At 43.7% G+C, this 14,884-nt stretch overlaps 1 protein-coding gene across 8 annotated transcripts in view; it reads right to left on the reverse strand.

Moving 5' to 3' along the window:
• Window positions 1–3,432: 3,432 nt before the first annotated feature.
• PLXNA3 (plexin A3) overlaps window positions 3,433–14,884 on the reverse strand; it is an 87,821-nt gene continuing 76,369 nt past the window's right edge. For 7 of the 8 annotated variants that reach the window (XM_061614180.1, XM_061614173.1, XM_061614174.1 and 4 more), the window contains 5 exons: window positions 13,524–13,717; window positions 11,229–11,398; window positions 10,026–10,238; window positions 7,548–7,698; window positions 5,166–6,147 (listed from right to left, as the gene is read on the reverse strand). In XM_061614180.1, the coding sequence (XP_061470164.1) occupies window positions 6,052–6,147; window positions 7,548–7,698; window positions 10,026–10,238; window positions 11,229–11,398; window positions 13,524–13,717 (824 nt within the window). In that variant the 3' untranslated portion in view covers window positions 5,166–6,051. Of the gene's footprint in view, window positions 3,537–5,165; window positions 6,148–7,547; window positions 7,699–10,025; window positions 10,239–11,228; window positions 11,399–13,523; window positions 13,718–14,884 lie in introns of those variants that run through there. The other variant, XM_061614179.1, reaches the window with a different exon arrangement.

The following is a 14,884-nucleotide window of genomic DNA, read 5'->3' on the forward strand; positions in this document are numbered from 1 at the left end:
ACTGAAGGGCATCCTGCTACAGAACAGCCAGCACTTAAATGCCAATAAGTAACATTTTCCCCAAATCACCAAGAGGCACGTCCAAAACATCAGGTCAATGAAATGTTTCGATTAAAAGAATGCCCAGACAATTTGAAATTAAAGGGAGATGGTTATGAATATTAAACCAACTAGCGACTTCCCAGGAGGATCCCTCCGCCTGTGCAGCCTCTGAGACGGCTCCCGTCTTGGATGAAACTTTTTCAGTTTTAAATCCAGTCAGAACGGTCTTTTTTGACTGGGGATTTCTTCCGGATAAGGAAGAAACGTGAGATTTTCCACACAGCTTTGTTGTGATTGTTGGAGACTGGAATTTGTCAGAATTGTCTGTGAAAGAAGGTCTTCCAGCAGCTCGGACGGAGCGAGGATTTCTAGCTAGCTCAGCTGAAAAAGTGACCCGGTTTTTTTTCTTTAAAGAAAAATGGTCTAACAGGCAAGCATTCTCCTGTCTACGCTTATTACTTTCTTATCTATACAGCTAAAGAGATTTGTCAAAGAACCAGCAATTAAGAAAATCTGGGTGAGTCAAAACTTTCCTTCTCTTTTACTCACGGAACTAAGGGGGAAGAAAATAAAAATAGCCTATCTTTTTTTATTGCAAAAAGCTGACATGGAAAATAGCATTATAAAGATTACAACGGATGAGGGGTTTCTTTTTGATTTATAAGACTTTCGTGTAATATATGTCTGGGACTATTTTTTCTGATCTACTTTTTTTTTGACGAATCTGCTCATTTTTTCTGCTACTAGTTATTACTAAATAACTAAAGCTGTTTTTGCACTTCTGGGCATATAAGAGATAAGGGCTGTCTACAGTGTGACGCCAGTTAGTTTGAAAGATTAACTCCTTTGTAACTGGATAAAGAAATAAACTGCTCTTTGCTTGGGACATTGAAAATTGAAGGAGTTTTGTTCCTTTGGCTTTAAGAATGACAATTAAGAAGATCGTGGATGTACAAGAAGGGACTTTATCTTTAGACATGTTTCAGAAAATAATGAATGGGATTAACTCAATAAAACAAGAACTGAGAAATAATAGTCAAGCGTTGAGAATTGAATTTGACGAAATGAGACAGGAGCTGAAAGAAATTCAGGATTCTATGAGAAAGGAGAATAAAGATGGATCTGGAAAACCAAAAAAGGATGAAAGAGAAATTAAAGGCAAGGTTCAAACTATGGAGATTGGATTAAATATGGATATGGAAAAAGATTTGGATTTCCTGGCTGTGATGGATCCTGGAGACAAATATTACGGTTTGGAACTCAGCGCTGTCCCTGAAGGAATTGAAGAGATTGGAGATATATTATCGGTTCAAAAAAATTCCTGGACTGGAAGGATTTGATGGAACTTGAAATGGAGAAAGCTAACAGAATTAATCCCTGTTTTGTGTCAATGGAAAAATCTTCAAGAGATGTGCTAGTGTATCGTGTGGAAAAGAGGAGCAGAGATGCGGCTTTGCAACAATACTTCAGTGATACGTTCGGAATTGATGGCAAGAAAATATCTGTGAAAAAGGAAATTCCTATCAGACTCTTATTATATGACTATGACAGCAAGATTATTGGGCATGTAAAGATGGAAGATGGAACCAATACGGATAACGGAAGAAGAGCGATTTGAAATTGCTGGACCTAGTAGACTTGATGAGTTGGATTAATTGACATGTTTATCTAGAAAAAAAATTGATGGACATATATCTCAAGGATTGGAAACTTCTCTTTGACTTTTTGTGGAAGAATAAAATGATATGTTAATGAGATTTGTAACCAATTAAGATAACCGCTGGAGGAAGGTGATTTTATAATCTATTAAGATACAGGCTTGTTATATATTATAGACTTATAGCTGAACTACGACAAATCGGAAGTCAATTTTTTATATATATATATATATATATATATTTATTGTATTAGTTATGGATTTGTGTTTTTTCTTTTTGTATTGTTTTGGTTTTGAAAATTTGAATAAAAATTAATTGGAAAAAAAATGAATATTAAACCAACTAGCATGGGAACAGGACATCTGCAAAGAGAAAAATACAGACACCTGTGAGCTCTGCAAGCTTCTGTTATAAGCTCAAGAGCTGAGAAGAACCAGAAGGCAGGGCCATCCACCCGTGCAACTGAGACCATAATATGCTGATGCTAGAAAGTCCTGGATTGCTTCCACACTAGAGCTCTTCAGTGCTGTTGGGGAATCAGTTGGAAATGGACTTAAAACAGAGGTTCCACTTTATTTAAGTGCTATACTATCCAATATTGCTTTTCCCTGCAACTGTAATTAGACGCTCTCCCTCATGGACTTCTGCCCATTACTGTTACCTGTCCAGTGCTACCATTCAATAGACTCTTAATTGTTCCTTAATCAGTTCCTGGAGGGGTGGAGGGAAAATTACTTTCCAAGAAACAAATAGTAGTGGTGGTGAGGGAGGGAGACACAATGAAATCAGTTATTAATCCCCATATATACACCTTTTAATTGCTATATACACCAAGGAATTGTTTCATTAAGGGGCAATTAAGAGGCTATTGTTCAGTAATGCTGCTGCTACACTGAACAAGTAGAATTAAAAGGTGCAGAAAGTATCAAGTGGAAGCTACTAATTAAAGGCTCAGTAGCCCTGAAAAGCCTCAATACTACTTTGCCATTCCACACTGGATAGCCTCACATGGCAATTGCGTTTTAAATCTACAAAATCATGATAAATTAGGAGTAACGAAAGATGGGAGGACAGTGTAGAAAACATTAGAAAGCAAGAGGGTGGTAATTATATCATGTGGATTCTCCATAAAATGTTTTCAATTAGCAATAATTGCACCTCGGATTAATCACATTAGCTACGTACTGCCACTGTGCAAAGCTATTCTCAATAAAATGTGAGTGAACAAAATATAACTCTGATCTAGACATGCCACAGAAATAGGAGGTGGAGTATTGAAGTGGCAGAGTGGATTAGAGGTAGGGGATCACATTTTTTAATGCTTCCCTGTGGTTTTTTTAGTTCCTGCAGATAGAAAATCAGCACAGCAGGCAGAGGTCTGAGCTAGAACTTTCTCTTGCAGTGCTAGTTTTATATCTCCAAGAAGTTTTTCTCATACTGAAGAGCATTCGCAAACATCCTTCCTGCCCTGCAGTCTGAAATTATGCGGTCCATTCTCTCTCTTCATGACCATTTCATTTGGCACATCAAAACCAGACCAAACCAGAGATGTTTAAAGGGAAGGACTCCTCAATCCCAAGAAAGGCTCCCTGCTTTAGGCCATCATCTTGTTTGCCAGGGGTCCACTTACCTTAATCTGCCAGGAATGATGTACTTTTCCTGCAGGAAATATACATGTGAATACCAGATGTGCATCTCAAAGCATCCTGTACACATGCCTGGGAGTCCCAATTGTACAGCAAAATCAGATACACAGGCATTTGCCATGTCGGTTTGTGGCATGTATAGCAGTGTTTTTCAGCAGCAAACAGGATTTCTGGGTAAAGGGTGGAGCTCCTGAGAGAAAATAAAAAATATGCTGCATGCAGATGACTTGACACTAGTACTCCATACTGTGGTAACTTCCAGTTTGGATTATTGCAATGCACTCTACGTGGGGCTGCCCTTGAAGATGATTCAGAAACTTCAAAACTTCAACTGGTCCAAAATGCAGTGGCCAGATTACTGGCTGGGGTTCCTTTCAGAAGTCATATAATCCCTATTCTAAAACAGTGGCATTGGTTGCCAGTTTGTTTCTGGGCCAAATTCAAGGTGCTCACCATAGTGTTTAAAGCCCTAAGTGACTTAGGCCTCAAATGTCTGAGAGACTACTTCCTTCCTTACAGACCTTGTCAGGTCTTAAGATCAGCAGAGGGGGCCTTCTTGGTAGTTCTGCCACCGTCAGAAGTTTGGGGGATGGTGGTCCGGGAGAGAACTTTCTCTGTGGCAGCCACTAAGCTGTGATATCCCCTCCCTTACACCCCTCCCTGGCACCTTCGTTATATAGTTTTTGGGGAATGCTAAAGATACACCTCTTTACCCTGGCCTTTGGCTCCTGAGATGTACGTGTTGAGATCCAGCTCTCCCAGGAGGGTCAACGAGGAGAGCTGGTCGAGCCTCAGCTTCCCCCGATGGAGCAGGAGAGGAATCAGAGGTAGATGAGGCTTTCGGGGACAGTGAGGGAGGGGGTGTAGTTGACAGTCTGCCAGTTCCCATGGACAGTTCTCCTGCTGAAGCAGACCTCACTCCACCTACAGACGCCCCAACAGAGCCGTTGGGGGATGACTTGGCACACGCTCCAGCTCCACCCCGCTAGGACTCCCTGCCTGGCACTTCAAATGCTTCCCTGCCTCCTGAAGCCGAGCCGACACCTATCGAGCCTGTACTGTCAGATGAGCTGGTGGAGGCTCGTTCCCCCTCACCCCGCACAAGACACCACGAGAAGCGAGTCAGTCAGAAGGTGAGACTTTGATGGAGTCAGAGATTACGAGCGAAGACCTTCACTAGTTAAGTTGGCGCCCCCAATTCGGGTGCTGAGTCAACTTGCTCCATATGCTGCAGAGCATGCTTAGTTAGCATAGTTAGCATCAGTAGTGAGACAGACTTGTTAGCTCTATGAAATGCACTGCCTTTGATGTAACAGTGACTCTAATAAAACAGGAATTATTACCAGTCTCGCCTCTGTTTCCATTGACAGGCTCTGGGCAGGAGAGTATGCTTTCAGAACCCACCCTATTCTTGTGATTTAAATGTGTTTTAATTATTTTTAATATTGTATTTTAGGTTTTGTAAGCCGCCCTGGGACCTATTAGTGAAGGGCAGGCAATAAATCATCATTGTCACCATCATCTGTTGGAATACTAGCAGACTGTTAAAAAACAACGCCACATAGATACACACACATGAATTTATCCTGTATGGAAAAAGGGCCAGCATCAGCCCAAGTTTCAGGTGCAATTCAAAAGAAAAACCAAATATTGGTCAGAGGAAGTGATGCAGCAGATAGATGGAGGCAAAGTTCTGTATGGGGATTAGAGAGACCAAACTATCCTGGCATCAAATCAAAATGCAAAAGTTGACCCACTGGCCCAGGATTCTTCTCTTATGGCACTTCCCCTCCCCAACTCCCCACATGACATCAAGAGGAACATTTTTCCAGACTTTTATTTAGCAAAAGAAAAATTAATTATAAAATGAACCAATAAAAAGCCCATGCAGCTGCAGGGACATTCCCCTACCCCGATTCCTTAACCCCAACGGGGGATTTAAAATTGTAGTTTTATTTTACTTTGGGGAGGAGTAGGGGACTGAATCCCTCCAGGCTGCAGTGCAAATATTTACACAGACTTGAAGGGTCAGGGGTGGGGAGGATGGAGGACTTTTTACACTAAAATCTCTACACCCAGGGAATGGAATCATTTACAGCCAATAATCTTAACGAGATGCAATAATAAATTAATGAATAAGGCACTGCACCCAGAGAGGGCACAACAGGTGGGGTGGGGGTGAGCGGGAGGGGTGGGGGGCATTGTCAGGAAAGGATTAAAAATATCCGATTGCCATGGTTACCAAAAACAGAACAAGGGCAAATTCCACCAGCTACCAACAAGGAGTGGGGGACTAAGGAATGGTCTGGATGAATAAGAGGAGGGTCCACAAACATTTGGGGTGAGGAATCTCCATTTAGCTGCCAGCTTGAGGGGGGCATTATCTGGCTGCACCCCAACCTCATTGCTCACTGAGTTGCCCCTCCCAATTCAGATGCAGAGGAAAGGGTGCTGGTTATTGCTTCAGGGCTGAAGGTTGAGATGGGGTGGGGCTCCAAAGCCTCTTTCTGCAACCCCAGGATTTCAGCCTTAGAGGACAAGAGGTCACATGTCTCTTGCCCACACAGGGAGTTTAAAAATGTCAAGTTGGTCACCCTTGGTGGGGCCACAAGTCAAGGCTGGAGGTAGAGTCCTTTCTGATGCATCTATCTTGGATGTGTGTCCCTTCCGCCCCTTTGCCCACTTGCCCCCCTCCCCCAGCACTCTCAGCTATTTCCAGACACAAGAGTGATGACTTGTTCAAGCTTCAGCCTCAATTTATGTTTCCGGCAGGCGGCGTCGCGTTCCACTGCTGTCAGGATCTGGTGGGTGGGCAGGCAATGGGATGGGAATACATGGGGTCCAGAATAAGGGAGGGAAAAGAGAAAGGTGAAAAAGGTCAGAAGGGGCCAAGCCACAAACTCCCAGGAGCAAAAAGGGGAAAAGAGCAGGACCCTAGGATGGAAAAGTACCTGGTAAAATTGGAAAGGTGTGTTAAAGGGCAGGGGACAAAAAAAAAGAAGAGGCTTACAAGGTCTGTCCTGACACCTGGATGCAGTTTAAGGTTGGAGTCAAACAATAGTTTTAAAGCAGGGGTCACCAGTGTGACGCCCATGGGCATCAATCTGGCCATCAGTGCCCTCTATGGTGTCTGCATAAGGTCTCAATAAATATCCCCTCAAAAAACTACAAGGCACAAGAGTGTCTGTTCCTCCTGATCAGTTCCTGTTTGCACTGGCTCAGCCTCTCCTCCAGCTCCTTAAACATGACCATGCTTCCCTGGATGCCTTTCCTCCACTGATTTGGTGGCGGATGGAAGGGCAAGCCTGCAACATTTTGTGGTCTTGTGGTGTTTTGGCTTTTATAAATGTGGCAGTCATTTTGTTTTATGCCATCTCACAGCAGCCATTTTGTGTTCTGCCATGCCCCACAGCAGCCATTTTGTGACTGGCACCCACGGCTCTTGCTCAGAACACCAAATACGGCCGGCTCCAGGCATGCCTTTTGGAACAAAAAAACAGGAAGCTGACAAAACATGCATATAGGAGGTCAAAGTGCAATGTGTGTGCACACAACATACACACATGTAGTAGTTCCTCTCAAAATATATTCTCTTTGGAGGGGGGGATGACTTATTTTCTCTAGTACGTTAGGTAAGTGTCAGATTCATGGTGTGAAAGGCCAAACAGGAGGGAAATGTGTAGGTAAGAGAGATAAGTATGAAGTAAATGTCACCGTTTGCCATAGTACCTTTGCCAGAGTCGTGTCAGGAGTGGGAAATTTGTGGGCCATCCAGATATTGTTAGATGCCAACTCACACCTTCCATTACCATTGGCCACACTGACTGGGTCTGATGGGAGCTGGGATCCAACAGCATTTGGAGGGCCGCAGGTTCCCCATCCTTGTCATACACTGTTCCTTGGCTATTGAGACGTAGGGTGCTGTTTGGGGAATACTGATTGCTAAACAAAAGGGCATAGGATATGGATGAGGGAGCAGGCAGTGGTGCCTTAACTGGTTATGGTACTTTAATCCCTCATGCTACCACTTTAATAACTGAGGAACTGCACCAGGGTCCAAATTAGGCTCTATCCTCATTAGATTATTGCTGCTAAATGTCCCTCAAGCATAGTTGGACACCAGGCTGGAAAAAGGAGTGTGTGTGTGTGTGTGTGTGTGTGTGTGTAGAATTGGAAAAGAAGAGACATAATGGAGCCTCACCTCATCATGGTACCTTCCCACATAGCTGTAGAGCTCCCCCAGGGCACCCAGTGTGTTAAATTCGCCTGCGTGCTGCCGTGATTGCTCCACTAGGTAGGCATCCATGTCTTGGTCACTGATGGAAGCCATCTTGGTGACGTCCCTATAATACCTGAGAAACAGAGAGAGACATAATCTTTGGGATTTCATGTGCCTAGAGAGAAGATGGCCCTGTCCTATTACACCCCCCTCCTTTCAGCAGAGGAAGAGGCAGAATCCAGCTCTCCAGTGGTCTTCCCATATCCTCTTTGCATACAGGGATGGACGAATCTGTCCATTTCAGCTTCTCTCAGTTTCTCATTTTTCCAATCTTAAGTTCTGAGCTCTGTATTTCAGTATCAGTTTGCATTTTTTAAAAAAGAAAATCGAAAATAAAGTCCTCACGAAATTCATGAGCATTTTAAATGCATGTTTCTCCTAATGAACACAATTTTGCAAGCGGTTTTCCCTAATATAACGCATTGTGTATATTATTTTCACTAATACATGCATTTTCGTGCATATTTTCCTTTACAGTACACATTTTTGTACACATTATTTGGTTGGAAAACTGCACTGCAAAATTCAGAGAAGTGTGAACGTCAAAGTGTAATTGTCTTTTGCTTGCAATACCCAAAATATTGTACTCAAATTATGCACATGAGGGAGATTTTCAGAAATGTTGATTTTAACAATTAGGTTTGCTTGTAAAATTTGGGCAAGAGGGCTGCAGTAGTGCAGGCATCAGGGGAAAGGGGCAGGAGGGAGTTGTGGTGCCAAACCCCAGTTCCAGGCCAATTATGCACAATCTACACAATCTATGGATCCTGAATCTTCAGCAAAATGCTATGCATCTATTGCAAATGTTTTCACGCAGGTCAAGGGGAAGGAAATGTATGTTTTACGTGCTGTAGTCCCTTCCACCAATGGAAACTATAATTGGAGATTGCAGATTTTGTTATGCTGCATACAGAGTCATAGAGCCCCTCCAGTCAACCCATTTACTGAGCATTCATCCTGATTTGCTTGCACAAAGCTTACACAGTGATTAGACTATGTCCAGTTTTATTGAGCATTTGTTCTGATTTGTTAACGAGGCGATCACAATTAAAATGAGCATTTGTCCTGCATTAAGCCTGATTTGTTTGCAGGGTGTTTAGATGGTTTCCTGTAGGTCATTTGTTCATCGAACACTTTTCAATGCATCTCCCTGACACTTTCCAAACTGCAAGAAGTCAGAGTCTTCATTTGTTACACATGGGTGACACAGCCTTTTAATCCACTAACTTTGCAAGCCTATAGTTCTAGTACACATGTGAATCTCTCCTGCAAAATACTGATAGTCTGGAAGCATCCACAACTGCACAATCCTAGTTTGATCATGGCTTATATGATGAAATGGATAACTTTCAAAGTGTGAGCTGTGTTCACCTCACACACTGAAGGGAGACATGTGTGGAAGTCATTCTCTAGCTCAGGAGAAGCCATAGCTCAGCAGCAGAGCACCTGCTTTGCATGCAGAAGGCTACAGGCTTAATTCTAGGTATCTTCAGTTAAAAGGATCTGATAGCAGGCGACTCCTGCCTGAGATCCTGCTGTTCTATTCTGTCTGTATTTAGAACAGTTGGATAGGGTAAGAGAACATTGGGGGGACAGATTATCTCTATGCTCTTGGAAAAGAAAGAAAGAGCAGCAGCTGCTGTTGCTGTCCCACACCAGACCATTGTCCTCAGCAGGTGTGGCCGTCTTCTTAGAGGAACAGGCTTCCTTAAAGAGTATCCTCCTTTGTTTGTCAAGAGGAATCAACATCTGCTTTAAGGAGACAGATATGGATTATAGGGACATGTTAGAGTGGACAGAAGTGGCTCGCAGGGTAGGGTACAGCTGCTATGCTAGCTCCCCAGGAGGTAGGTTACTGTTGCTTACTGGGAAAGAGGGTGGAGGGGAGGTTGGCACAGGGCAAACACACTAGCAGGAGCACACAACTGGCTCTGCTGGTATGTTTGCACTATGCTGCCTTCCCTGACTTGTTGGGAAGCTAGCCTAGCACCTTCATCCTACCCAGTGAACTGCTTTTAAGTGAGGAGCAGCAGCAGTGGTGGCTCCTTCTTCCCATGATGCTAAAGAGAGACCACAGTAATGTAGGCCTCCCCACTCTCCTGCCCTTGTTGACGGTCCTAAACACTGATGGAAAGGCACTGCCTTCCAAGCCATTTGAGGGAAGCTCCCATGCAAGCATGCCCTTATTAGAGAATTCAAGCTTCAGGTAGAGTCTTGTTTTCCATGCATAATAAAGAGTTACTAATGATATGTGTGTGCGTGTGGGGAATTTGCTAAGGTCACCTATGGTACCCAATGAGAGGGGAAAGGAAGTGAATGTCAATCCCACCTCTGCCATTTGGAAGAGGCAAACATTTATTATCCCTCTGCTCCTTGACATTACCCCTGTCGGCTGCTCACCTTTCCACCCAGCCTTTATAGACCGGGATGTCCTTGGCATACAGCAGCTTTGTTGAAGGAGAATCCTTGCCCAGGCGGTGCTCAGAGGTGGAGCATGAGTCCATGAAGGTCTGGGCCACCACAGAGAGGCAAGCATCTGTAATGCTGCTCTTGTGGATATCAAAAACAAACTGTGGGTTCTTGATGACGTTCACCCAAAACCGCAAGGGCAGGCTGAAATGGAAAAACAACAAAGAAGTGAGATGTGTGATTTGGCTTTACAAGGCCCGCCTGAGACAAAGGGTTAGACAGAGATGGGGCAGTGGTGGTGAGGGAATTAAGAGGTTAAAGATCAATCCTCATGTTTTGTTGAGGGTTCTTTTGTTTTTATACTCTGGGAAAACACAGAAGATCAAAGCCCTTGAGAGGACTCCTAAGTCTCACGTCTCCATGGAGCTCAACCCCATTTCCTGGAGACAGCAATTCCTGTGTTCCAGGAGAGGAAAATCCAATATGGCCTTCCTCCATCCATGATGTAGAGGAATGCAGGGCTAGCAAAGTCCTTGGGGTCATGGTGGGGAGTTGGCTGGCATCAAACACTTGGGGCTCAGGAGCATCTGTTTCCTTGTAGGCCAAATTTTTTCCTAAAGAGGATTTGTTCAATCAGGGTAAGGTAGGGCAGAGCTTGGCAAATTGACTGGCTGAAGGATGGCCAGGAGCAGACCACAAAGGCAATGGGCCAAGTCCTTTCCTGCCCCAATGTACTTATAGATTTATTTATTTATTGTACTTATATACCGCCCCATAGCTGAAGCTCTCTGACTGAACATGAACTTCCCAGGCACAGCATGCTGAGGTGAAAGGATGGAGACTGGAGAAAAACACACAAACCCAATCTGGTAGCAGCTGTGAAGAGGTTAGCTAGGACTACAAAAGTCTTTTTCCACCTACTTAGAGCATGGATGTGTGAGCAGGCCAGAGGTCAGTTACTCACGGACAGCCAGGCTTGGCACACAGGTCACCAGCTGCCTACTGCTGCTTTAGGGCAGTGTTCTTCAACCTTGGATCCTCAACTATTGATGGACTACAACTCCCATCATCCCTGACCATTGACCATACTGTCAGGAGATGACGGGAGTTGTAGACCCTCAATATATGGGGACCCAAGGTTAAACAACAGTGCTTTAGGGTATGTGGCCAAAGAACCAAAGCTGGAGGTCTCACCAGTTGCTTTTCCAGGTATGTCGAACATCAGGGTCCCCAATCTGCCTTCGCTCTGCCTGCTCGTCCAGGAAGTCAAACATATACTTGATGGGAAGGGGGAGGGCGCTGGCCCTGTGTGCTGTGCTGAACACAGTCTCAAACAGGTCATCTACAAACTTTTGCAATGTGCCCTGAAAAAGGGGAAGAGAAAAGCTTCTGGAAATTGTATTTTGGGATGGATAGAGACAGCAATTGCCAAAATCTGGAGATCGTGCCCAGGACAATAATGCCACCCTCACTCTTGCATCTCTATACATATTCACAAGCATGCCCAATTCTTGTTGCTCTCCTAATATTGTGCTCCAGACACTCTGCCCTTGATCCTTTTGAGCTCTTCTATTAGAGTAGCCTCCCTAACAATCTCTGCCATAATATTCCTGATTTGGGACCATATAGTCAAGTCCTTCAAAATTACCATAACCTTAAATAAGGGGACATTACACTTAAGCCAGTTTTACACCAGTTCAAATGAATGGCAGTTTTGCAAGGATGTTGATAGTCCTCTTCAGAAAAATGTGTTAGCTCATTTACAGACTCACAGTTCTCAAAGAATGATGAAGCCAGGTCAATTAAACTAGATTGACAACAAATTAAATCTGCAGCACAGCCTGAAGATATTTGAAAGAATGTGCAAGGCAGCTGTGATTTAATGCGAGCAAACATGCAGAGCTGAAGAGAGGTACCCTCTGGCCTCTGCCACCAGCCAGGGGAACAACGGTCACTGGAAGGCTGCATGGTCTGCCTCCTAGGAAGAACATCACGGCATAGGGAAGATGAGTTTGGTCCATCCAGTGGTCTTTGAAGCAGCAGCTGCTTTCTTTCCTCTTCCCTCCTCAACCCTTTTTTCCCTTTTTGTATCACATCTATTAAACTGGGCACCTGCACCAGCGACCCTCTTCTCTTTTAATATAGGTGCATCTCTTGGAAATTTTAGGCATCTGATGAGTGTTTATTATTTATTTATTTTTATTGATAGCTAATGTAGAAGAACACCTGGACATGAAACTGTGTAACGGTCATATTACTACCGCTTAGAGATTTTGATGACTAAGCGGTACATAAATCTTGTTAAATAAATAAATAAATAAATAAGCATTTATATGGTGTTTAGAGTATTCAGAATAACTTCAGAGATATCTCAATAATTTCTACAATAACTCTGTAAAGTGGTAACATCATATCCCCATTTTGCACATGCAAGAAGAGTGATCTAACTAGAGCTACTTAGCAATCTCATGGCAGAGATTAAGATTTGAATTGAGGACCTCCTGGTTTAGTGTTCATTATTGTTTATTATAAAAAATAATAATATACCACTCATTTTTAAAGGAAACCAGAGCAATGAAATTAAATTACAACAATAAAATCAGATCAGCTCCCTCTTAGCCACTACACCACACCAGCATCACAAAATACTACTGAATATATTACAGCCAATTACTGGATAAAAGAAACATGATTGGATTGATAGAGTGTGATGGAATACAAACACACATCACATACACATGCACAATTCAGACCCCAAGTAACACCTTCCTTCCTCATGAGCAGATAATTTATACTCTGACTTTGCCAGATGTTTTGGTGACAGTGGCATTGCATACTATGTCAATAAAGTATCTAAACTGTATAGATGTCATCTGGCAGACACTGGAAGGTGCAGTGGGTTAGCCACATGGCCTGGATCAGAGGAACCAATGATCACACCCCTTCAATCCAAACAGGCTGCGATGTGAAGCGTGCTCTGCCCTAGGAGATAAATTCAGACCACCAACATGAAGCGTTGACTGGAATGACTACGAAAGACAGAAAAGAGGACTGGGGAAAAATACATCTCTAAAAGAAGGTTTTATTGAGGGCTAGAGCTGCAGAGTTGATAAAGGATCTAGGAAGGGAAGTTATATAAAGAAAGGTTGGAAGAAGAACTTCAGTGTGTTTAGCCTAGTCAAGAGAAAACATTAAGGTGGTAGAGGGGAAAAAAGGTGACAATTCCCCAATATTTAAAAAGGATGTTAGGGAGAACTGTTTATACATGGACACAACAAGCAGCAACGAGTTTTAAAAGAACAAAAACAGGAACAGGAAGACACCTTTAGGTTACACACAAAGGGAAATTCTTTCCTTGGTAGTTTTCAAGGAATGACATCTGCCATGGATTGATTTAGGCACAGAATATCCTGCCTGATTGCTTTCAGGCAAGGGTTTTAAGACTAGCCAGTCCCTCATTTTGGTGATTCAGTTCCCTTCCTGCCATACCTTGGTGGCAAGGAGCCGGGTGAGGTAGATCTCAGACACCATCTTGCTCCCTCGCTCCCCTTCCTTGGGGTCTCCAAGATGCTCGTGGTTCTTGACCAGATGCCAGAGGCGGGTACCTGAATCTTGGTCTGGAGTGAGGATGGGGGCTCGTGAGCGCAAGCTCTCTGGGCTGCTGGAGGTGCGCAGCAAGCTCTCTGCAGAAGGAAGATGGGGCAAAGAAGGTCACTTTGAGTTTGCTCACATTATCAATCCTCAGGAGACCAAAGAGCCTGACTTCCATGCACCTCCTTTGAATCTCTGCTCTATGTCAGAAGCTCTCTCTTGCCTAACCTGAAGGACAGGGCAGTATTTATTCAGCACTGAAGAGTGCCTGAACCCAAGCAGGCACTGGTAATATCAGAACCACTACCTTCAACAAGCTAAGCAAAGCATTCCCTCTTCCCCTCAAACCACAGAATGGGAGTAGCTGTAAAATTCCAGGCATTCCAGGCTTGGAATAGCAAGGATAATTACAGCCAGGCCAGGGAGGTGCTGGGAGAAAGCTCAGGGGCTAGAGGTTTGGATGTGGCAACAGTCCTCTTCAAAGGGCTGGGCACGGTGCTACTAAAATGCCATTTGGGTTAAGCTACAAGGGGGCAAGCCACAAAAGGTCAGAGGTTTGCTGTGTCACTGGACAGGTAGTAAGAGAGGACACTCCACACATGAAGGGCCAATATTCTTACACTCCTGTTCACTCTGCACTGTATACTGCAGGGAACCAGGTCACATATACGGACAACACAGAAATCCTAGCTGCACAAGGCTACATTCCCAGCTTAGGAGGCTCAGGTACAAGGTGGAACACTGACAGATGGCGTCACAAGAGAGCCAACAGATCAGACAAGAGTAGTGACCAGCTCCATAGACTTTGAAAACAAGGCCCAAATGCCAAGGACAAGCCACCTTGTGCACATTAATTCCAGCCTTATGGACTGTGCACGTGCTGCGACTCAGCGGGAATGAAGAGAAAGCACAGAATGCAAAACTGTGTGCAGAATTCAGCATCCGAGACTCTCAGGTTTCATAATTAATAATAAAATGATGCAGTTGAATAGGATTTTCAGTGGTTGAGGTCAATTCCCCCCTCATTATTATAAGAGCAACTGAAAAATGAGCATGTCCATTTGTATAATTATATAGGCTGCAGAATCCTGAATCTGGATTGTCTAAGCACAGAAAAAACAAACAATCAAAAAATAAATTACGGCAAAATATACACAAGGATGGAGGATGCCTACATCATCTTAAACTTCAGAGGAATGGGGTGGAAAAACAGAACTTGACACCACCTCCACCACATACAAAAAGCAGCATAACCTTGC

This window comes from Rhineura floridana, chromosome 3, assembly GCF_030035675.1.
Source record: "Rhineura floridana isolate rRhiFlo1 chromosome 3, rRhiFlo1.hap2, whole genome shotgun sequence".
Lineage (NCBI taxonomy): Eukaryota > Metazoa > Chordata > Lepidosauria > Squamata > Rhineuridae > Rhineura > Rhineura floridana.